This window comes from Somniosus microcephalus, chromosome 6 (genome assembly GCF_052327205.1).
Source record: "Somniosus microcephalus isolate GS21.2 chromosome 6, FLI_Smic_1.0, whole genome shotgun sequence".
In the NCBI taxonomy this organism is placed as follows: Eukaryota; Metazoa; Chordata; class Chondrichthyes; order Squaliformes; family Somniosidae; genus Somniosus; species Somniosus microcephalus.
Window position 1 is genome coordinate 280,777,599 of NC_140992.1, and position 24,602 is coordinate 280,802,200.

General features: G+C 47.3%; 1 protein-coding gene across 11 annotated transcripts in view; it reads right to left on the reverse strand.

Annotated features, from left to right (window-relative positions):
• The window catches only part of zc3h18 (zinc finger CCCH-type containing 18), a 213,392-nt gene that overhangs the window by 95,445 nt on the left and 93,345 nt on the right, over positions 1-24,602 (reverse strand). For all 11 annotated transcript variants that reach the window (XM_085991932.1, XM_085991931.1, XM_085991940.1 and 8 more), the window contains one exon: positions 21,170-21,444. In XM_085991932.1, the coding sequence (XP_085848058.1) occupies positions 21,170-21,444 (275 nt within the window). The remainder of the gene's footprint in view (positions 1-21,169; positions 21,445-24,602) is intronic.

The following is a 24,602-nucleotide window of genomic DNA, read 5'->3' on the forward strand; positions in this document are numbered from 1 at the left end:
TTGCATTCTCTGCAGCACCTATAGAAAATATTAAATTTTTAATAAATACAATAAACAAATATAATTACGGAACCATAAATAGCATCAATGGTTTTGACATGGGTTAATGGTGCAAGAGTACAAGTCTAAGCACAGTGACTGAATAAGTCAAATTGTGTTATTAAAATATTGTAGAAGCGTTAGTGAGGCTTCTATAACGAAGTACTGATTTGTGTGTAATTTGGTGGCTTTGCTGTTAAATGATCATTTAACTTTGAAGTTCTATTTTCCCTATTTCCCCCAAAGCTCAGGATACAGAGGAAGATGGCAGGGAAGATGTTCCAGTGAAATGAGGAGTTGGGGGAGGGGGGCTCCCATGTGGGTTGATATCAACAGGAGATGGTCCTGGCTCAGAGCATCGAGAGTGGGGTCCACGAGGTAGGAGCATTGGAGAAAGGGGGTGCGAGGATTGGCGGTTGAGGCATACAGGAGCACAGGGAGGTCCGGGCATTGGGGGGCATTCGAAAGGGGACATTGGCTGGAGTGAGAGAGTCAAGATATGGGGGAGGAGTCGAGGTGCAGCAATATGGTAGTAAGGGGAGGCCGGACTTGGGGTGTGGGAGCACTGGAATGGCAGTGCTAGGGCGTAGGAGCACTGGGGAGGGAGGCTGCTAGGTGTCGGGATGACTGGGAGGAAGATCCTGGAGGGGAGCTGATAACAAAAGTGTGGTGACAGGGTTTTCTGGGAGGGGTGGGCGAAAGGATTGACCAGAGGCAGTAGGAGAAAGGGAACAGTCAGGGCTGGGGAGCAGCACTGTGTGAGAGGTGGCAGAAGGGAATGGGAAGCTTTGGGATTTCAGGGTTGGATGAAAGAGAATGAATTGCCTTCAGTCTCCAAGTGTAAAAACAGGTTCTCTCTGAGAAAACACTATTTACACTAGAAATGGAGTATACCCTACCCATTGTGCAGCGGTGGTGAAAGACTGTTGGGGAATGGGGTAAAAGCAGCTCAATTTTGGCAGTTCCGAGATGAATGTGGCGGTGGAGAACACGGCCTGGGAAATACAAATTGGGAGTTGGGACTTGGACGTATTACATCGATAGGTTAAAAGGTGACAGGCATGCACAACAGAAAGGAGCAATTAAGTGTGACCTTAGAGGAATGCAGGAAATACTTCTTGTAAGAATTTTAATATATTACGTAGATAGAGGTAGATATATCCACATACAACGAGAAGGTTTTGCATCTATTGTACGTCTGAAGGGTGTTGCACTTGAACTATGCTCATCGCACCCAAGGATGTCATAACTCTAAGGTACCCGCAGGGCAAATATAGTGTGATTTAAAATGTGTTTTTGATCCAGCAATGCAGAGAGAAATCAGCTGGTATAAATTGTTCCCAGCAGCCTGCCCTTTTTCTCATTTAAACTTGAATCACAAGGACCTTTTGTATTATAGACGGAGTCTTGGGAGACTGCCCTTCTCCTGAAGTTACCATTAAATCGTGCTGTAGTTCCTGTGAATCGTGGCAAAAGGAAAATGCACGTGCAGAGTGGCCACAACAAATCGCTTACGGGTCATTCGCAACGTTGCACTATGAAGTCACTAGCACTGTTGCACTATGAAGTCACTAGCACTGTTGCACTATGAAGTCACTAGCACTGTTGCACTATGAAGTCACTAGCACTGTTGCACTATGAAGTCACTAGCACTGTTGCACTATGAAGTCACTAGCACGGTTGCACTATGAAGTCACTAGCACGGTTGCACTATGAAGTCACTAGTACTGTTGCACAACAATGACTTTATTGTAAAAAGAATTCTAAGGCGCTTCAGAGCATGAGGAAAACGGATGCGAAACACAAGACAAGACAATCTGGTCCATTAAGCCAGTCCCATCCAACCATCAAACCCTGCTACCTATCACACAATCTCCTGGGAGAGGCAAAAAACTGGAGGCCAATTTAGGAAAGGTTCTGGGAAATTCCTCTTCAACCCCCAAAGGCAATCAGGCAAATTCCAGGAGACCACACTAACTCACATCAATAATCCAATCTATGTTCTATAACTGGAAATGTTCTCCACTCTCCAGAATACATTCAGCTCCCTTCTGAAGGACTGCACCTATACATATCACACGCTTTGGCAATCTGTCCCAGAGGTCAATGACTCTCTTGAGAAATACTTCCCAACATCTAACTTAACTCTTCACTTTCGCACTTTATAATGATGTCCTCTAGTTCGCCCATTCTTATCGGCTCAAATACCCTAGCCACCCAGACTGAATCTATTCCCATCATTTTACAAAACTCAATCTTTTTTGTTCAATAAAAAACAGGTTCTTAAGTCTGCCTTGATAACTGAGAGCCACAAAACTCAGCATTATTCTGGACCTTCTCTAGGGTCCTGAAATTCCTATCATGAGGGGACCAAAATGGATAGGGGAGGTTAACATGGGTCACCAAAAGCTTGGTTAAAGAGCTGGGAGAGAAACAAACAGGCATGAGGAGGGAGTACCAGAGGGGTAGGACCCAGGGGACTGAAAGTCCTGCCACTGCAGGGGGTGGATGCACAGGTGGCTGGTGTCCAGAGTAACTGGAGACACACAGGGCTGGAGTTTGAGAATGTGGAGGTCAGCCTGGAGTGAGGCTGTGGCAGGATTTAAATAGGAGGATGTTATTTTAAAATGTGTGTGTTGGGGAATGAGAGCCAATGTAGATCAGCAAGAAATAAGCAAACAGGACTTTTTTTGAAAAATTCATTCCTGGGATGTGGGAGTCACTGGCAAGGCCAGCTTTTCTTGCCCATCCCCAATTGCCTGAGACGGTGGTGGTGAGTCACCTTCTTGAATTGCTGCAGTGCGTGAGGTGAAGGTACTCCCACAGTGCTGTTTGCTGGGGAGTTCCAGCATTTTGACACAGCGACGATGAAGGATCGGTGATATATTTCCAAGACAGGATGGTGTGTGATTTGGAGGGGAACTTACTGGTGGTGGTGTTCCCATGCGCCTGCTGCCCTTGGCCTTCTAGGTGGTGGAGGTTGCAAGTTTGGGAGGTGCTGTCGAAGAAGCCATGGCGAGTTGCTGCAGTGCATACTTAGTGGGACAAGTTATGTGCACCAGAGTTTAGTACAAATTGAAATTTATGGAGGGTAGAGATCGAGACCAGTAAGGAGAGCGTTGGAGAAGCCCAGGTTTGGAGGAGACAATGGCATGGATGATGGGTTTCAGTAATGCAGCGGCTAAAGCCGGCAATGTTTCTAAACTTGAAGTAGGTGGTCTTTGTGATGGAGAAGATATAGGTGCAGAAATTCAGCTTGGGGTCAAACAGGAGGCTACGGTTGAGACGAGTCAGGTTCAGCCAGAGACAGTGGTCAGCAGAGTGACGGAATCAGTGGTGGGGGCTGATGGGGGCTGATGAACAGTTTCAACCTTTCAATATTGAGCTGGATATTTACGGCCCATTCCCACCGCCACGCACCAGCATCCCTTTTATCATTTAATCTCTCCTGCCTTCCACCCTATCAGACCTTGCCTTTTGTTCTTTCCTCCCCTCCACCTTTCCCTGCCCCTCTACTTGCTTAAAACCTGTTACGTATCTAATTTCTTCCAGTTCGGATGAAAGGTCATCGACTTGAAAAGTTAACTTTCTCTTTCCATCGATGTTGCCGGACCTGCTGAGTATTCCCAGCACTTTCCGGTTTTATTTCAGATTTCCGGCCTCTGCGGTATTTTGCTTTTGTATTTTAATATGAAGTTTGGCTTTTCAATGCGAGACACACCAACGCTGGGAATGGAAAATGTCCCACTGCCAACACCCAGAATCAGTCAAGCGCTCTTAGGTAAAATACACTGCCACCACCGTAGGAAAAAATCACCGAGTGCACCAGTATAAAGTAAGAAAACAACAGGAGCATCCAACTCCTTCAACAAGGTACGGTTTACATGTTGTGAGACTACAATCTGAACTGTGCATCTGTTTGGCCATTCAGATGTCTCGATTCCTGCACGTCGCACTGGTGCTGCACTCCAAAACAAACTCCACATTAACCAATGACATTTTCCTGACTTCTAGTGTACACCATCTTCAAAATGCTGGCGATTGAGCACTGCAAACACTCCTCGAAAGTGCTCATTTTAAAGCGTTTATTTTTATTAAACTTTTACTGGACAGTGATATAAAACCAATGAGGCTATAGTTAGATCAGTTAGCATTAACCAATTAACCAGAGGTTACATGTCTTGTGAGCATTATGATTTGACAATCAGTTTTGTTTTGGTTGCCCTGATCTTCAGTGGAACTGGGCACAGATCAAAACTAAGGTGATGCTGCGTTTATATTTTGCAACCAATTCAAGCCGCAGTCATTGGCCCAGAAATTCGGGTCGGGGGCTTCCCGCGGGTGTAAGCCCTCGATCTGCACTTAGCTTGCGCGCCAGCTTTTGAGCTGTGAGCACCCGTGGAATTCCGATCCTGGGCCTGTTCCAGCTGCCGGCGCGCAGTGCTTGCGTATCCCAGGGGCGCAGTTAGTTCGATGCGTCCCCTGGGATCACGTGGGCCATGGGGAGCTAATGGGAGCAGGGAATGCTCCATTCATAAGCTTGACAGGAAGTGCTGTCAAAACTTAGAAATACTACGGTCCCAAAACATCACTACATCTGCAAATAATTTTTTTTTTTTAAATCACATGTGGAAAAAATGTTTTAATTTTAATTAATTCACCACTTACCTTGTAAAAAGCAGGCCTTACGCCTGCTTTTTAAATGTGTAACTTCTGCAGACTTACCCTCCCGGGAAAACCTGTAAAAAAAAAACTAAGTTTGATGCGCACGCGCAGCCTCTCCTGCGCACGCGTTCCACCTCTTAACCCCTGCTTTCAGGGGAACGGAAGTGCCGGTTTCCCGCGCATGCAGGAAACCGGCACTTCCATTGGGCCCCGTGCGTACTCACCCGTGGAGACCCGAATTTCTGCCCCATTAAGTTCACTGGTCCATCAAGTCCTGAGAGAGTCAACATTTCCCTCAATTCAATATCAGCAAGCATGCCTCCGGCTCCGGCACTAACTCCACTGTCTGCTTACACCACTTCGTACCACCCCCCACCCGCTGTTAAAAGCCCTTTCCACGCCTTTGTCACCTCAAGGATCCACTTCTCAAACACTCCCCACCTATGATTAAGAAGTTTGCAGATGATACTAAAATCGGCTGTGTGGTTGATACTGAAGGAGGAAGCTGCAGACTGCAGGAAGATATCAATAAATTGGACAGGTGGGCAGAACAGTGGTAAATGGAATTCAATCTGGAGAAGTGTGAGGTAATGCATTTGGGGAGGGCTAACAAGGAAAGGGAATACACATTAAATGGTAGGACACCGAGTAGTGTAGAGGAATAAAGGGACCTTGGAGTGCATGTCCACAGATCCCTGAAGGTAGCAGGCCAGGTAGATAAGGTGGTTAAGGAGGCAAACGGAATGCTTGCCTTTATTAGCCGTGGAATAGAATACAAGAGCAGGGGGGTTATGCTTCAACTGTATAAAACACTAGTTAGGCCTCAGCTAGAGTACTGCGTGCAGTTCTGGTCACCACATTACAGGAAAGATGTGATTGCACTAGAGAGGGTACAGAGGAGATTTACAAGGATGTTGCCGGGAGTAGAGAATCTTAACTATGAGGAAAGACTGGATAGGCTGGGTCTGTTTTCCTTGGAACAGAGGAGGCTGAGGGGAGACCTTATTGAGGTGTATAAAATTATGAGGGGCACAGATAAAGTAGATAGAAAGGACCTATTTCCCTTAGCAGAGGGGTCAAAAACCAGGGGGCACAGATTTAAAGTAATTGGTGGATGGTTTAGAGGGGATTTGAGGGGAAATTTCTTCACCCAGAGGGTTGTGGAGGTCTGGAACTCACTGCCTGAAAGGGTGGTGGAGGCAGGAACCCTAACCACATTTAAAAAGTACTTGGATGTGCACCTGGGATGCTCTAACCTGCAGGGCTACAGACCAAGAGCTGGGAAGTGGGATTAGGTTGGATAGCTCTTTGTTGGCCGGCGCGGACACGATGGGCTGAAATGGCCTCCTTCCGTACTGTAACTTTCTATGACTCATACTTTTGCCAACTTCAGCTGATCCAGAACCTCTATGGCCAGTGTCCACTCTTACCGTGCTGTCATGTGTGTGTGCCAGGTTCCACTGGCTCCCCGTGTCCCAGCGAATCTGCCCCAAGATAGTCTTGAAATCCCTCTGACCCAATTCCGTACCCAAATTATAGTCCCAGCCATACGTTTCTGCCTGCATGCTCTGTTCATACCTGTTCCAAAACAAAATGCATACTGACACCATCACATTGAGCCTACTCTCCACCATCAGCTTCTTGCTTGGACATTTAAGAGTCCGACTGCTGTCTACGCTGGGATATACCACAGAATGTACACCACAGAAGCAGGCTACTCATCCCATTATGTCTGTGCTTGCTCTTTTCTGGAATCCCTATTAAGTGTACTTCTTTTAGGCAGAGACTGTTGACAGTGAAGTTGAAGTAATCGTGCATGTGCAGTCTAAGTGCTTTTTTTGGTCGTTCACTTTGCGACTCACGGGCTCTGGGGGAAAAAAGCCGGGAAAGGAGCAGGCGCTGCGGAAAAAAAGCAGAATCATCATCGATATCAGCTTCCAAATTCTTCTTAGGCAGTCCCTCGGAACCGAGGATGGCTTGCTTCCACACTAAAAATGAGCGGTGCAGTGTGATCGGTGCGCGGTGCCATGTGATCTCTACATCTACTGTGCAGTGTTGAGTGCAAAGTGCACATTATAGTAGTGTAATCTGTATATTGCAATGTTTAGAGCAGAGTGAATGTGCACTCGAGTTTAATGTGGCATTGCAGTGTAATCAGTGTAATGTTTATGGATCAATGTAATATGTAAATTGCAGTGTAATGATTGAAGTTTGCAGCGTAATGCAGTATAATCAGTATAAATTTGTGCAATCAGACAATGTCTACAATGAATGTGATTAATGTAACTGGTACAGTGTCATGTGTGTCGCGCGTACAATCAGACTGCAACGTGCAGTGTTATCGGTGTAAATCTGTACAATGCAGTACAAATATCAGTGTAATGTGCACGAGGGTGTGTAAAGAGTAGAGTGCAGTGTCTTCTTCTTAGGCAGTCCCTCGGAACCGAGGATGACTTGCTTCCACATTAAAAATGAGTTCTCAGGTGACTGATGAGTCCAATGCGAGACCTACAGTCTCTGTCACAGGTGGGGCAGACGGTGGTTGAAGGGGCAGGTGGGTGGGGGTGCTTGGGTTGACGTGCGCTCCTTGCGCTTGCTCCCGAAGAGACTCGAGGTGTTCAGCGCCTTCCCGGGTGCTTCTCCTCCACTTTGTGCGGTCTTGGGCCAGGGATTCCCAGGTGTCGGTGGGGATGTTGCACTTTTTCAAGGAAGCTTTGAAGGTGTCCTTGAAGTGTTTCCTCTGTCCACCTGGGGCTCTCTTGCCGTGTCGGAGCTCCGAGTAGAGCGCTTGTTTTGGGAGTCTCGTATCGGGCACGTGAACGATGTGGCCCGTCCATCGGAGCTGATCGAGCGTGGTCAAAGCTTCGATGCTGGGGATGTTGGCCTGAGCAAGAACACTGACGTTGGTGCGCCTATCCTGCCAATGGATTTGCAGGATATTGCGGAGGCAGCATTGGTGGTACCTCTCCAGTGCTTGGAGGTGCCTGCTGTACATGGTCCATGTCTCCGAGGCATACAGGAGGGCGGGTATCACTACTGCTCTGTAGACCATGAGCTTGTTGCTGGGTTTGAGGTCCTGGTCTTCAAACACACTCTTCCAGATTAATGTGCAGTATGCTTCTGTGCAGCTTCCGGCCGTCGGCAGCAGTCACTCCGTTTCTTTTAACCGTATACTCCCATTCTTAGTTTTTCTCTCAAAATAAATGACCTCACTTGCCCACATTAAATTGCATCTGCCGCCTGTCCTCAGCAAATTGAAATTCTGTTCTCTATGCCCAAGTCCAAATTATCTATAAATACCAAGAACGAAAGTGGAGCAAGCACTGACTCCAGAGTACACCACGTCCAACCAACCTGTCTCCAATCCAAACATCACTCATTTCCCCAAACTCTGTTTCCTAACCATCAGCCAACTTTCCATCCCTGCTGCTAAGTTCCTCTTGCACCATATGCCTGAATTTTTTTCGAACTAGTTTCTTTTGAGACCTCATCAAATCAATTTTCATCCTCCACAATTAAGTCCTTCCTCCATCCGAGTGGTCGTACTCTCTCTCTCTCTCTCTATCTATCTTTTTACTTTTTAAATGTACTATTTCCTGTTAGATTATCTGCCAGTCTTTTTCATATTCCCTTTTAGCCCATCTGATCTGCCTTTTCACCTCCCCTACTTTATTATCTTTAGTATTGTTAGCCCTAACTTTATCATATGCCTCCCTTTTGAGTTTCAGCTTGGCTTTAATATCTCTTTATTCACAAACTTTATACTTCGATGCACTCTTCACCTTATAGATATATATTTATCTCGTACCGTATGCATTTCATGTTTAAAGATTTCTGACTGTTGGATCTGTCGATCTATTTATTTACTTTTATCTCATGAATTTAAACCTCTTAAAACAGTGAGACATCTATGTACATATGCAGCAAGAAGAGGTGCAAATTTTCTTTTTAAAAAAAAGCTAAGTTGGGACTAGGGGGAGCAACCCGAGAAGTGGAGGCGGAGTGGGGGAGGAGAATTGAAGAACAAGAGTATGAACAGGCAATAAGAATGGTGTGGTTCAAGAGAAGGTCTGCCAGTTTACACAGACAACATACAGCTTATCTCTGAACTAGCCCTGTAAGATCTCAACAACAACTTGGAATTATATAGCGCCTTTAATGTAGTAAAACATCCCGCGGCGCTTCACAGGAGCATTATCAGACATAATTTGACACCGAGCCACAAAAGGAGATATTAGGACAAGTGGAGGTAGGTTTTAAGGAGCGTCTTACAGGGGGAGAGAGTGGGTGAAGAGGCGGAGAGGCTGACGGAGGGATTTCCAGAGCTTAGGGCCGAGGCAGCTGAAAGCCTGTCGGCTGTCAACGATGGAGCGATGAAAATCGGGAATGTGCAAGATGCCAGAATTCTTGGTTGTAGGGCTGGAGTAAGTTAAACAGATAGGGAGGGGTGAGACCATGGAAGGATTTGAAATCAAGAATGAGAATTTTAAAAATCAAGGCACTGCCAGACCGGGAGCCAGATTTGGATGAGCTCAAGTTTACGGAGGGTGCAAGGTGGGATGTCGCCAGGAAAGCGTTGCAAGTCTACAGTTACCAAAGGCATAGATGAGGGTTTCGGCAGCAGATGTGCTGAGGCAAGACCAGAGACAGGCGATATTACGGAGGTGGAAGGAGGCGGTCTTGGTAATGGAGAGTATATGGGGTCGGAAGCTCAGTTCAAGGTCAAATAGGACACCAAGGTTGCGAGCCGTCTTGTTCAGCCTTTGAGAGTGGGTGGCTACAGAGCAGTTTGTGACCGGACCAAAGACAATGACTTTGGTCTTCCCAATGTTCAACTGGAGGAAATTTCTGGATGTCGGACAAGCAGCGTGACAAATCAGAGACAGTGGAGGGGTCGAGAGGGGTGGTGGTGAGGTCGAGCTGGGTGTCGTCAGCGTACAAGTGAAACCTGACCTTGTTTTCTCAGATGAAGTTGCCGAGGGGCAGCATGTAGGTGAGAAGTAGTAGGGTGCCAAGGACAGATCCTCGGAGGACACTGAGGAAACTGCGAGAGCAGGAAGAGAAGTAATTGCATGTAATTCTCTGGCTACGATTGGATATATAGGAATAGAACCAGGCGAGTCCCACCCAGCTGGACAATGGAGGTGGTATTGGAGGAGGATGGTGTGCCGATTTCAATTAAGTTTCAAGTTGTAACAGAAGCTAGGTCCTCAGTTTTCATAGGGGAATTTCTGGGAACTCTCCAATGTCCTAATCTAATTGCAGCTGGCCACGTGCCACAAGATCTCTCCCAGTCAGTTTATTTTTAAACTCTTGTGTATAATTAGATCATAGTTTAAAATAGTCTTTCTATTTATAGCTCGATCGGTCATTTTTCCAACCCATTCAATCTTGGGAACACGATCAGTTCCACTGAAATGCATACCACTACTGATCCTTTGAGAAAAATCACCGATAAGACACAGAATCCAAAATTACATCTTACAACTTCATGAAAAACAAATGGTCATGTGCAAAAGATATCCAGTTTTGATCTTTGTGAAGTTTCTTCCCCACGATCAACAACAACTTTTAACGTAGAAAAATGTCCCAAATGTACTTCAGAGGCGCAAGGGGAAAAAATGGACGCCAAGCCAAAGGCGCAGATATTAGGAAGTGCTTGGTCACAGAAATGTGTTTAAAGGAGTACAGGAAACTCGCGATTTACTGGCACCTAAATAACCGGAAATCTCTTAAGCGGCAAAATTCAGTAGTAGGTTCAGGTAAGTTTTAATTCATATTAGTGGCCATTCCTGGATCTTGTGGCCGGATTCCTGCACCTGTTGCTAAGCAACAGGGACACTTGGATCTTGTGGCCGGTTCCTGCACCTGTTGCTAAGCAACACGGAAGCCTGGATTTGTTGCTGTGTACGGAGCTCTCGTACCTTTTACTATACCTCTCTGTAATCCGGACTTTTTGATAAACCGGCACCACGCCGGTCCCGGATAAAAAAGAGTTTCCTGTATTAGGAACACGTTGTGCGCACACAGATCCCACAGCCGTTAGGACATGCCCATCTTTCCCGCAACTCCATGTTTGAATCTCTCCAATCAGGTTTTCACCCCTACCACAGCACTGAAATGGCCCTAAATAAAGTCACAAATTGCATCCTCTGTCTGTGGTGCACTATCCCTCCTCATCCTTCTCCACTGCCTCTGATATGGTCAATCACACCATCCTCCTCCGATGCTTCTTCCCCATTGTCCGTCTCAGTGGGACGACCCTCCCTCGATTCCACTCTTACCGAGCCAATCACAGCCAAAAAATCTCCAGCTTCACTTCCCGCTCCCACACCATTACTCCTGGTGTCTCCCAAGGATCTATCCTTGGCCTCCTCCTATTTCTCATCTACATGCTACCCCTTAAAAGACATCACCCAAAGACACAGCATCAGGATCCATATGTACGCTGATGACATCCTGCTTAACCTCTCCACCACCCCTCTCGTCCCTCCACTGCCTCGGCATTGTTAACCTGCTCGTCTGACATCCAGTCCTGGAGGAGCTGCAACTTCCTCCAGTTAAACAGTGGGAAGACGGAAGCCATTATTTTCGGCCGCCGCCCCTTCCACTAACTCTGTATCCTCGCCATCAGACTGTTGACAACTATTTGCCCTCGTGCTGAGCTTCCGATCCCATATCCTCTCCATCACAGAGACTGCCTACGATCACCTGTATCATTGCCCGTCTCCACCCTTGCCTCAGTCTATCTGCTTTTAAGCAGGCAGTTATGTTGGCAAGTGCAAGTCAATTTGTGCACAGCAAGACCCCACAAATCGCACAGATACATAACCAGTTATCTTGCTTTGATGGTGGAGGCGGAGGAAGGAATGTCAGTCAAGACACTGGGAGAACTCCCCTGCTCTTCTTCAAATATTGGCCGAGAGATCTTGTATGTCCACCTGAGTAGGCAGACGGGGCCTCGGTTTAACGTCTCATCTGAAAGACGGCACTGCCATCAGTACTGGCATTGGAAGGTTGGTTTAGAATACGTGTTCCAAGTCCTGAGGTTAGGCCCCAAAGGGACGACCTTCTGACAGAGAGGCAAAAGTGCTGCCACTGAGCCACACCGACACTATTGTGCAATGCCAACATTTTCTATTATTTCACATTTCTAGTATTGCCAGTTTTGCTCTTGGTAACTAATTAGATGCATCCTTTTACTATCTGTTTTAAAAGGTAGCTACCCATGCTAGTGTACACGTTCAGCATGTAACTGCTCCTCCAGTTTAAATAATTGTTATTTGCACTTTCAGCAAATGCTGCTGTAGTTCTCGGACATTGGGCTCTGGCAAACCTTGATATCAGAAACTGGCATTTTATATCCCAGCGGCATTAAATCAGAAACAATGCAAGCCACCATCACTAATTAGAACAGCCGGAAATGACTACAAGGAAAGGTTACGTAACTTGTAATTACAGCAGAGATTGCATAATTAATGCACAAATAACTCCATTATCGCCTGGGGAAGCAATGAACTGCTGCATGGCACAGACAGCAAAGGTACGAAGTCTGCAACAGGACTGACAGGCGCTGAAAACTGTGGAATGACCCAATTAATCCAGACATATCCACAATGGAGGTTTAAAAATTAAGAATTCCAAGTGATAAAAATCTAATTCTTTTCATTCCTGGAAAAGGTGTTGAAATAAATGAGATGCGCGCTTTAAAACGGGAAGACTTGGTTAAATGTATGAATTGACACGGGAGAGGAAAGAAGCATGTAGGAATGATTTTTATCCCCACGGATGAAATTCTGCAAATGATACTTTACTGCAATGTTCTCAGCCACAATACACAGCAAACTGGCTGGTAAAGAAACAAAAGACTTCAATTTCTATAGCGCCTTTCACAATCTCAGGACATCCTAAAGCGCTTTACAGCCAATGAAGTACTTTTTGAAGTGTAATCACTGTTGCAATGTTGGAAACACGGCAGCCAATTTGCACACAGCAAGCTCCCACAAACAGCAATGTGATAATGACCAGATAATCTGTTTTAGTGATGTTGGTTGAGGAATAAATATTGGCCCCAGGACACCGGGGAGAACTCCCCTGCTCTTCTTCAAAATAGTGCTGCGGGATCTTTTACGTCCACCTGAGAGCAGACGGGGCCTCGATTGAAATGCACAGCTTGCTCTAAACTGTGGCTTCAAATCATTCAGTTGTCAGCTTGGTTCAGTTGCAGCACTTTCACTTCTGAGTTAGAAGGTTATGGGTTCAAGTCCCACTCCAGGAGTTGAGCACCTCACCCAGGCGGACACATTATTGCGATACTGAGAGAGTGCGGCAATATTGGAGTGTCATCCTTCAGGTGAGTTAAAGCCAGGGTCCACCTACCTGCTCCTGAGGGTAAAGACACTATTGAAAGAGCAGTATGTTTTCCATGTGTCCTGGCCAATACTCCTCCCTCAACCAATACCATCAAAACACAAGAGAAACTGATTGGTCATCTCATTGCTGTGGACTGGACAGACTAGATGCAGGAAGGATGTTCCTGATGGCGGGGGAGTCCAGAACCAGGGGTCACAGTCTAAGGATAGGGGTAAGCCATTTAGGACAGAGATGAGGAGGAATTTCTTCACCCAGAGAGTGGTGAACCTGTGGAATTCTCTACCACAGAAGGCAGTTGAGGCCAATTCATTAAATATATTCAAGGAGGAGTTGGATATATTTCTTAAGGCTAAAGGGATCAAGGGATATGGGGAGAAAGCAGGGACAGGGTCCTGAGTTTGGATGATCAGCTATGATCTCATTAAATGGCGGAGCAGGCTCGAGGGGCCGAATCCTGCTCCTAGCTTCAATGTTTCTATGATTTTCTGCTCAAAATGGTTCCTGTATTTGTCTACATAACGATGACCAATTCATTGTGCAAAGTGCTTTGCTTTGCTTGAGCTGTGATAGGCACCATATAAATATAAGTGTTTTACTTGTTACACCAGTTGCCAGCTCCAGATAGATTACTAGTTAGCCTCTCCTCGTGTTGCCTACATCAATGTCACGCTGTAATTACACCCCCTTCTCGCTGCCCCCACCCCCCGTCTCAAGCTGCTCCTTTCCAACCCCTTCTCTCAAACTGCCCCCTATTCACATCTCCACTCCTCCCTTTCCTACCCCTTCTCTCTCCTTTCTCTAGCCCCCTCGCCGATCCCTCCTCTCTCTCAACCTGACCCCTCTCTAAACTCCCTCCCCCTCTACCCCCTGCCGACCAGTGTGTGTACACGTACACACACACGCACGCATGCATGCACGCACCCACACACAATTTTTATTCAACAGCTTAAACTGTAAGAATGCAGAGAGAGTGAAGATCTTCCGACTCCCCCATTGCTCATGTCTTGCGGTTATTTTTTAAGGTTCCCATTGGCTTTAGATATTTTACTTCCACAGGAGAGAAGTGAAAGCTATAATATCCATAAAACATCCCCCTCTCAAAGAATGTCAATGCCCATGACCGCGGCCGAGGGAAAGCGAAAAGCTTGATGAACAGAGCGGAAGAGAAGAGCGGTTACAGTACTGGATTCACAACCCAGAGGTAGTGAATTCAAATCTCAATATGGCAAGTTGTGAAACTGAATTCACTAAGTCTGGTCCTTTGTGGGTTAGCATGAGAAAAAATGACAATGAATGCTGCCACACTGTTGTCTTCTTCTTAGGCAGTCCCTCGGAACCGAGGATGACTTGCTTCCACACTAAAAATGAGTTCTCAGGTGACTGATGAGTCCAATGCGGGACCTACAGTCTCTGTCACAGGTGGGGCAGACGGTGGTTGAGTGGGGTGCTTGGGATGACGTGCGCTCCTTGCGCTGCCTGCGCTTGCTCCCGGCGAAGAGACTCGAGATGTTCGGCGCCTTCCCGGATGCTTCTCCTCCACTTTGTGCGGTCATGGGCCAGGGATTCCCAGGTGTCGGTGGGGATGTTGCACTTTTTCAAGGCGGCTTCAAGGGTGTCCTTGAAGCGTTTCCTCTGCCCACCTGGGGCTCTCTTGCCGTGTCGGAGCTCAGAGTAGAACGCTTGTTTTAGGAGTATCGTATCGGGCATGCGGACAATGTGGTCTGTCCATCGGAGCTGATCGAGCATGGTCAAAGCTTCGATGCTGGCCTGAGCAAGAACACCGACGTTGGTGTGCCTATCCTGCCAATGGATTTGCAGGATCTTGCGGCGGCAACGTTGGTGGTACCTCTCCAGTGCTACCTCTCCAGTGCTTTGAGGTGCCTGCTGTACATGGTCCATATCTGAAGCATACAGGAGGGCAGGTAGCACTACTGCTCTGTAGACCATGAGCTTGGTGCTGGGTTTGAGGTCCTGGTCTTCAAACACTCTCTTCCTCAGGCGACCAAAGGCTGCACTGGCACACTGAAGGCGGTGTTGGACTTCATCATCGATGTCTGCCCTTGTTGACAGTAGGCTCCCGAGGTATGGAAAGTGGTCCACGTTGTCCAAGGCCTTGTCGTGGATTTTGATAATCAGGGGCAGTACTGTGTGGCGGGGGCAGGTTGGTAGAGGACCTTTGTCTTACGGATGTTTAGTGTAAGGCCCATGCTCTCGTACGCTTCGGTGAAGGTGTTGACGATGGTTTGGAGTCCGACCTCCGAGTGTGCACAGACGCAAGCGTTGTCTGCATACTGTAATTTGATGGTATAGGATGTGACGACCTTGGATCTGGACTGGAGGTGATGGAGGTTGAACAGTTTCCCATTTGTTCTGTAGATTAGCTCCACTCCAGCGGGGAGCTTACGGAGGGTGAGATGGAGCATTGCAGCAAGGAAGATCGAGAAGAACGTTGGTGCAACATTACAGCCTTGCTTGACCCCGGTTCGTACGTGAATTGGGTCTGTGGTGGAACCATTGGTCAGGATCACTGCTTGCATGTCGTCATGAAGCAGGTGGAGGATGGTGACAAACTTTTGAGGGCAGCCGAATTTGAAGAGGACACTCCATAATCCCTCACGGTTGACAGTGTTAAAGGCCTTTGTGAGGTCAAAGACCTTCACACTGTAGTAAAATTCCAACTGGTTCACTAATATCCTTCGATATTGTGCTCCCTATGCCCAACCCCAAATCATCTATAAAAACCGAGAGCATAAAACATAATTTAAAAACAAGTTACAGGTTTATCTGCAACCAATCAGTAGATGTCACAAAGTGTACCCCCGCCTGTGAATGCCGATGTCATCCGGCACAGCATGAAGAGTCTGACCCTCTTGTACAGGGAGGGATCCGAGGGGGACTGTACCGAAGTGGGGATTCAACATGAGTTATCACAAAACCCAAGATTGTGCCCAAGGAACAGCAGAAAAGAATAAAGGAATACAGACAAAAGTGGACAGTGATGGTGAGGAGGTAGAAATCAAGGGGAAATTTATAAACTTGAGAAGTTGTATGACTGGTGGAGGATGCGAGACAGTCACACGTTTGTTGAGATGGTAAAATCCACTCGAACACGCGGGGCATGAGATTGGAATGGGAGAGTGTAGGAGGCTGGATCTCCAAACAACATCTCCATAAGATGTTGAGGCCTAGATCCTGGAAGAGAGACAGAAGCAGAGGCTATCTGGCATTAGAACCAGTTGTGCAAGGGGATGCTGGGCGGAGCAGGGTGAACAGTGATCTACAATCAATTAACGACAAATCACCTATACGCAGTAAGAGGACGTTACAAGGCGGCAGCGATAAGCAAGGCATGTGACCTACACGGCTCAAGCTCGATGCCCTCAAAGTGATGGAATGGGAAGAGGCCATGTAGAAGTCCAAAACTGAGACAGTGCGAATATGCACAGGAAGGCCTGAATGGAAGAGTGATAACAAGCAGATAGCAAAGGAGCTGCTGGAGGCAGACTATGGTCAATGGGCTTAAGACAACTTACTGACTGACTGACTAACCCCAAGCTGGCTCCTGATAGACAACTGTTATTTTGAAGTGCCAAGTCCCATTTGCAGTAAAAGTAGAACAGGAAATAATTATTGTGACAGTTCACTGAAAGGCCAACTCTCACTGAATTTCCATGGTGAGCGCTGGTGATAGGATGTATACATTCAGACAATGCTCATTCCCTCAAACTGCAGACAAAGGGGTAACATTTCAGAACTACTTAAAGACTACCGATCTACACACAAACAAACATTAAACCTTGAAAGCGCATTGCCGAACTTTCCACTTGGTCTCGGGTTACAAACACTACGTTTCCCCAGACAACATACAACTCATTTCCTTCTTCTCATTCTTGCAGTTGATGACTTCTAATAAATACGTGGCAAAAATCTCAGTCAGGCCACGACAGTTTGGCTCAAGAAGCAGATAATCAGGAAATGAGTTCACTGACACTAATTCACAAAAGACAGTGAGTTCAATAAGGACAACACTACAGCCAGGTATAAAGACATTTAAACACCATAGTACAAGGTAGTGACAGCCAGGTATTAATGCTATGGGATTAGTATCCAGGTCTAGGATGCCTGTACACAATCCTATTTTCATCTTTGAATGTAAAATACATCAAAACAGCTGAAAAGAATAGCTGTCCTGAATTGTTGGGAGAGATGGAAATCGGGCATCAGTGACTCATGCCAGGATCTAGCTGTGCCAGGCAGTGAAAGTCAAGCCAATCAACCATACTCCAGAACACTATTAACAGAACACCAATATTAACTGAGATAGTCAGAGTGTGAAAGGCTTAGAGGGTGCAGAATTCTTAAAGTGCATCCAGGAGGGCTTTTTGAGCCAGCATGTATAAAGTCCTACAAGAGAGGGAGCGGTGCTGGACCTAATTCTAGGGAATGTAGCCGGGCAAGTGGTAGAAGTGTCAGTCGGAGAGCATTTTGGTGACAGTGACCATAATTCGGTGAGATTTAAGGTAGTCATGGAAAAGGACAAAGATGGACCGGAAATAAAGGTTCTAAATTGGGGGGGGGGGGGGGGGGGGGGGGGAGGCCAATTTTAATATGATAAGGCAGTATCTGGCCAAAGTGGACTGGAATCAGCTACTTGTAGGAAAATCTACATCAGAGCAGTGGGAGTCTTTCAGAAAGGAGAGAGAGTACAACTCCAACATGTTCCTGTAAAGGTCAAGGGTGGGACCAACAAACCCAGGGAACCCTGGGTGTCAAGGGATGTACAAGAATGGATTAGGAAAAAAAGGGAGGCTTTTGGCAGATACAAAGGACTAAAAACAGTGGAAGCCCGAGAGGAGTATAGAAAGTGCAGGGGGATACTTAAAAAAGAAATTAGGAGAGCGAAGAGGGGGCATGAAAAAACACTGGCGGGCAAAATAAAGGAAAATCCCATGGTGTTTTATAAGTATATTAAGGGCAAGAGGATAACCAGGGAAAGAGTAGGGCCCATTAGGGACCAAAGTGGCAATCTGTGTAGAGCCGGAAGATGCAGGTGAGGTTTTAAATGAATATTTTGCATCTGTGTTCACTATGGAGAAGGACGATGTAAGCATAGAAATCAGGCAGGGGGATTGTGATATACTTGAACAAATTAGTATCGAGAGGGAGGAGGTACTTGCGGTTTTAGCAGGCTTAAGAGTGGATAAATCCCAAGGCCCAGATGAGATGTATCCCAGGCTGCTGTGTGAGACAAGGGAGGAGATTGCAGGGGCTCTGACACAAATTTTCAGAACCTCTCTGGCCACAGGGGATGTGCCAGAGGACTGGAGAACAGCTAACGTAGTACCATTATTCAAGAAGGGTAGTAGGGATAAACCAGGGAATTACAGGCCAGTGAGCCTAACATCAGTGGTAGGGAAATTATTGAAAAAAATTCTGAGGAACAGAATTAGTTTCCACTTGGAGAGGCAAGGATTAATCAAGGATAGTCAGCATGGCTTTGTCAGGGGGAGATCATGTCTAACCAATTTGATTGAATTTTGAGAGGGGGTGACTAGGTGTGTGGATGAGGGTAGTGCAGTTGATGTAGTCTACATGGACTTCAGTAAGGCTTTTGACAAGGTCCCACTTGGGAGACTGGTCAAGAAGGTAAAAGCCCATGGGATCCAGGGCAATTTGGCACATTGGATCCAAAATTGGCTTAGTGGCAGGAGGCAGAGGATGATTGTCGAAGGTTGTTTTTGTGACTGGAAGCCTGTGTCCAGTGGTGTACCGCAGGGATCGGTGCTGGGTCCCTTGCTGTTTGTAGTGTACATTAATGATTTAGATATGAATGTAGGAGGTGTGATCAGTAAGTTCGCAGATAACATGAAAATTGGTGGAGTGGTAAATAGCGAAGAGGGAAGCCTCAGACTACAGGACGATATAGACGGGTTGTTCAGATGAGCAGAACAGTGGCAAATGGAATTTAACCCTGAAATGGTGATGCATCTTGGGAGGACTAACAAGGCAAGGGAATACACAATGAATGGGAGGACCCTAGGAAGGACAGAGGGACCTTGGTATGCATGTACACAGATCCCTGAAGGCAGGACAGGTAGATAAGGTGGTTAAAAAGGCATATGGGATACTTGCCTTCATTAGACGAGGCATAGAATATAAGAGCAGGGAGGTTATGATGGAGCTGTACAAAACGCTAGTTAGGCCACAGCTGGAATACTGTGTGCAGTTCTGGTCACCACACTATAGGAGGGATGTGATTGCATTGGAGAGGGTGCAGAGGAGATTCACCAGGATGTTACCTGGGCTGGAGTGCTTCAGCTATGGAGAGACTGGACAGGCTGGGGTTGTTTTCCTTAGAGCAGAGAAGGCTGAAGGGGGACCTGATTGAGGTGTACAAAATTATGAGGGGCATAGATAGGGTAGATAGAAAGGAACTTTTCCCCTTAGTAGAGGGGTCAATAACCAGGGGGCATAGTTTCAAGGTAAGGGGCAGGAGGTTTAGAGGTAATTTTGAGGAAAAACTTTTTCACCCAGAGGGTGGTTGGAATCTGGAACTCACTGCCTGAAAGGGTGGGAGAGGCAGGAACCCTCACAACATTCAAGAAGCATTTAGATGAGCACTTGAAACGCCATAGCATACAAGGCTACGGACCAAGTGCTGGAAAATGGGATTAGAATAGACAGGGCTTGATGGCCGGCACGGACACGATGGGCCGAAGGGCCTCTTTCTGTGCTGTATAAATCTATGACTCGATATGCGTGCAAGTGTGTGACACACATGTTTATGCGCACACGTGCTATTTTTAGTTATTTTTCCATTTCTCCCTCCTCCCCTGAAGGCAGTGACCCCTGCTGGTTCAAGGGTACAGCTCCACAGTGCTTCAGTGACCATTCCTCCTGCATGGACTTAGATGGTGAGTGGCAGCAGGTCATTCAAGCTTGTGGAGGGGGCGCAAGCTAAATGAGCTCAATCCTGTGTGTGGAAGACAGGTGCAGACATTTTCCAGTAGTGGTCACTGGATGACAATGGGCAGCAGGAACTAGGGCTGATTGTCCCATCCCTGACTCCGAGGCACCGGGGCCAGCTGCAGTGATCCAACCACTGAAACCTGGGCACAGGCCGACAGCTGGACTCGGGCACAGGCGGGGGCCGACAGCTGGACTCGGGCACAGGCGGGGGCCGACAGCTGGACTCGGGCACAGGCGGGGGCCGACAGCTGGACTCGGGCACAGGCGGGGGCCGACAGCTGGACTCGGGCACAGGCGGGGGCCGACAGCTGGACTCGGGCACAGGCGGGGGCCGACAGCTGGACTCGGGCACAGGCGGGGGCCGACAGCTGGACTCGGGCACAGGCGGGGGCCGACAGCTGGACTCGGGCACAGGCGGGGGCCGACAGCTGGACTCGGGCACAGGCGGGGGCCGACAGCTGGACTCGGGCACAGGCGGGGGCCGACAGCTGGACTCGGGCACAGGCGGGGGCCGACAGCTGGACTCGGGCACAGGCGGGGGCCGACAGCTGGACTCGGGCACAGGCGGGGGCCGACAGCTGGACTCGGGCACAGGCGGGGGCCGACAGCTGGACTCGGGCACAGGCGGGGGCCGACAGCTGGACTCGGGCACAGGCGGGGGCCGACAGCTGGACTCGGGCACAGGCGGGGGCCGACAGCTGGACCTTTCCTGGTCTGTATGGCTTCATACCACATGCCACACTGTCCATTCACCCACTGAGCTATCGAGAGTCAAGGACGATCTATATTTATGACACACGGGCAGATAAGTTTTGTACAATTGCTTCATACAATGTTTTAGATTAACAAAGCGAAACGGTATTTGAGACACAGCTACTGACAGTGACAGCAGTTTTCTCATCACCAGATGCTCGGGTTTCACAGGCATTACATGAATGAGGTAATCAAAGACAATCCACTGTTATTGCCACTTAAACTACACAAAGCGTCAATGTGAGTGAGTGAAGGGAGACCACATACGCGTCATTGGTATTACTAATATGCATATTGACCAGTGCGAAAATATTGCCCTCGTGAAAAGCTATGGGCCTTAGTGCCCAACACCTTGAACGAATGTGCTTACCTCGCTGGAGGTGGCGATCTCTGCTTTGGTTTTTCCTTCTCTCGTTCTTTGTCTTTTTGTGCTCTATCTTTTTCTTCTCGCTTTGCACGCTCTCGCTCCCACTCCTCTTTTCTCCGCTGCCGTTCTTTGTCACGTTCACGCTCTCTGTCCCGCTCTCTCTCTCGTATCCTGTTTCCTCGTTCTCTTTCTCTTTCCCTTTCCCTCTCGCGTTGCTCTCGGTGTCTGTCTCGTTCTCTTTCTCGCTCTCTTTCCCTCTCCCTCTCCCTCTCTCTTTCCTGGCATGGACAGAGAAAAAATAAAAGATTGTATTCTTTGTAAGTCCTTAAAGCAGCATCAACACTCGTCTCGCACTCCAAATGAACCAGTGGGCAAAGGCCCCACCAGGTATAGTGCTGTATTAAGTCACACCGAGCAGAAAACAGATGGCCACAGGTTCAATTCTCAGCCTGTGTTGAGCTCGTTTATCTTAGCTGGGTCAGCAGTTGGGGCTCTGGGTATAGGCTGGGGAAAGGGTACCTGACCACTGCTGGAGGCAATGTGCGGCCGTCACGAGGACAGAATTGAACCATTCAGGCTGGGCAGGATAACGAGCTTCCGCCCAAGGAAAGACCCCAGGCTTGAAAGAGGAGTGGAGGAAAGGAGAAGAAAGTTGAAAACAAAAAGTTGTTTTATTTTACTTCAGTGGAACACACAAGACAACTGATTTCTCAACAGTATCAAATTGTGCAATATTTTCCATGTTTGGGTAACTATGGGTGGGTAATACTTGTAGCACTGATTGGCGTGTCTAAATTACCTGCAGCCTTGCACAATAGGGAGGCGGGCAGCTGAGGTAATCCACTCACCAAAGACATTCCCTGTTCCAATCACTACAACAACTAGCATTAATGTAGCACCTCTAATGTGAAGAAACAACCCAAGGCCCTTGCACTCATCTTTCTCGTTTACAGTTCTGAGGCTCAGGTCAGAGTGTATCGGTGGCCTGCAGCATGCCAGGGAAACAGGAATTTAAAAAACACAAACAGTTTTACAGATACTGGAAATCTGAAACAAAAACACAACATGCTGGAAACACTAATCAGGCCAGGCAGCATCTGTGGAGAGAACAGACACGTTAATGTTTCAGGTGTGGGACCTTCATCAGAACTGAAGACATTACAGATGAACTGCATGTAAAGAGGAACAGGACAAGGGGAAGACAGAGAGGACAAAAAACACAGACAGTAAAAGAAATAGAACCGGCAAAGGGCTTAAGTGGCAAACAGGAGATGGTTAATTGGCAGAAATGATATAAGCATAAGACAATAGGAGGCAAATTGGGAGACATGAGGGGCGAGACTTATGAGGCACAGAGTGCACGAATAGCTAAAAGGATGGGGGATAAGCATATGAAAGGGAAGCTTGAAAACCTGACTAAGCAGAGCAGGCTCCAGTGACCCCAGAGCAGGCTCCAGTGACCCCAGAGCAGGTTGACACCAAGGATACAGACCACCCCCTCTCAATTTCTCCCCTTTTCTTGCCTGTGTGTTCCATGTTCCCCTTGTCCAGTTCCTTTCTCAATGCTGTTCACCTGCAACATCTTCCAGTTTGGACAAAGAGTTCGCACACTCAAAAAGTTAACTTGCTTGACTTCCCCATAGATGCTGCCTCACCTGCTGAGTCTATCCAGGAATAAAAATAGTCTACTCCCATTCATTCAAATTAGGTTTATGCACGAGAAATGCTGAATTATCCAATAACTCGAGTTAAGTAACACAGCAAAGAGAGAATTTAATGTTAAATCTGATATTCTGAATTAAGCGTCATGGAGTAGACTGCAAGCTCACATGGAGAGTAAGCAACACGGGCCGGGTGGGCAACCGGCCGGTTTCTATGCTGTATTTATGTCATTCTATGTAAAAAGAGGGAGGTCAAACCACCAAAAGAAAACCCTTTTCCAGAGCAGTAACTCAAAACAGATTCACTCAAATGTGGAAATTCAAATCTCACTTTTACTATCTTTGCTGATTTCCATATAAATAAACTCTTTACCCATTGCATTCAGTGAGTGAACAGCCAACTCCCAGGATCCAAGGCAATGTCACACCCTCTGGGTAAGAATCTCCACAGCAACCCAGCTCAGATCAGCAGTAACTGGAAATCCTGGCGTGTTCACAGAAAGCTGGGTGGGAATGTAAGTTGTGAGGAGGATGCAAGGAGGCTTCAAGGGGATATAGGCAGGCTCAGTGAATGGGCAAGAACACGGCAAATGGAATATAATGTGGAGAAATGGGAAGTTAGCCACTTTGGTAGGAAAAATAGAAAAGCAGAGTATTTTTTAAATGGAGAGAGATTGGGAAATGTTGGTGTTCAGAGGGACCTGGGTGTCCTTGTACACGAATCACAAAGTTAACATGCAGGTATAGCCAGCAATTAGGAAAGCAAATAGTATGTTGGCCTTCATTACAAGAGGATTTGAGTACAAGAGTAAAGACGCCTTACTGCAATTATATAGGGCCCTGGTGAGACCACACCTGGAGTACTGTCTACAGTTTTGGTCACCTTACCCAAGGAAGGATATACTTGCCATAGAGGGAGTGCAACGAAGGTTCACCAGACTGGTTCCTGGGATGGGGGGATTGTCCTATGAGGAACGATTGAGTAGACTAGGCCTATATTCTCTAGAGTTTAGAAGAATGAGAGGTGATCTCATTGAAACATACAAAATTCTTACAGGGCTTGACAGGGTAGATGCAGGGAGGATGTTTCCCCTGGCTGGGGAGTCTAGAACCAGGGGTCACAGTCTCAGAATAAGGGGTCGGCCATTTAGGACTGAGATGAGGAGAAATTTCTTCACTCAGAGGGTGGTGAATCTTTGGAATTCTCTACCCCAGAGTATATTCAAGACAAAGATCGATAGATTTTTTGGATATTTTAAGGGAATCAAGGATAGATCAGCCATGATCTTATTGAATGGTGGAGCAGGCTCAAGGGGCCAAATGGCCTACTCCTGCTACTATTTATGTTCTTAGTAAAGCAAGGTCCCACCCGGTGTCCGGCCCCTAATAGTCTCCTTCACCCCCGGGAGATCGGTTCGGCCCCGCCAACCCGGAGTAAATAAGGAGAAACTGTTTCCAGTGGCAGGAGGGTCGGTGACCAGAGGACACAGACTTATGGTGTTTGGCAAAAGAACCAGAGGCGAGATGAGGAAACATTTTTTTACACAGCGAGTTGTTGTGATCTGGAACGCGCTGCCTAAAAGGGCGGTGGAAGCAGATTCAATAATAACTTTCAAAAGGGAATTGGACAAATACTTGGAGGAAAAATTTGGAGGGCTAAGGGGAAAGTGTGGGGGAGTGGGACTAATTGGATAGCTCTTTCAAAGAGCCGGCACAGGCTCGATGGGCCGAACGGCCTCCTGTGTGGTATCATTCTGTGAGCCATGCTTAATGTT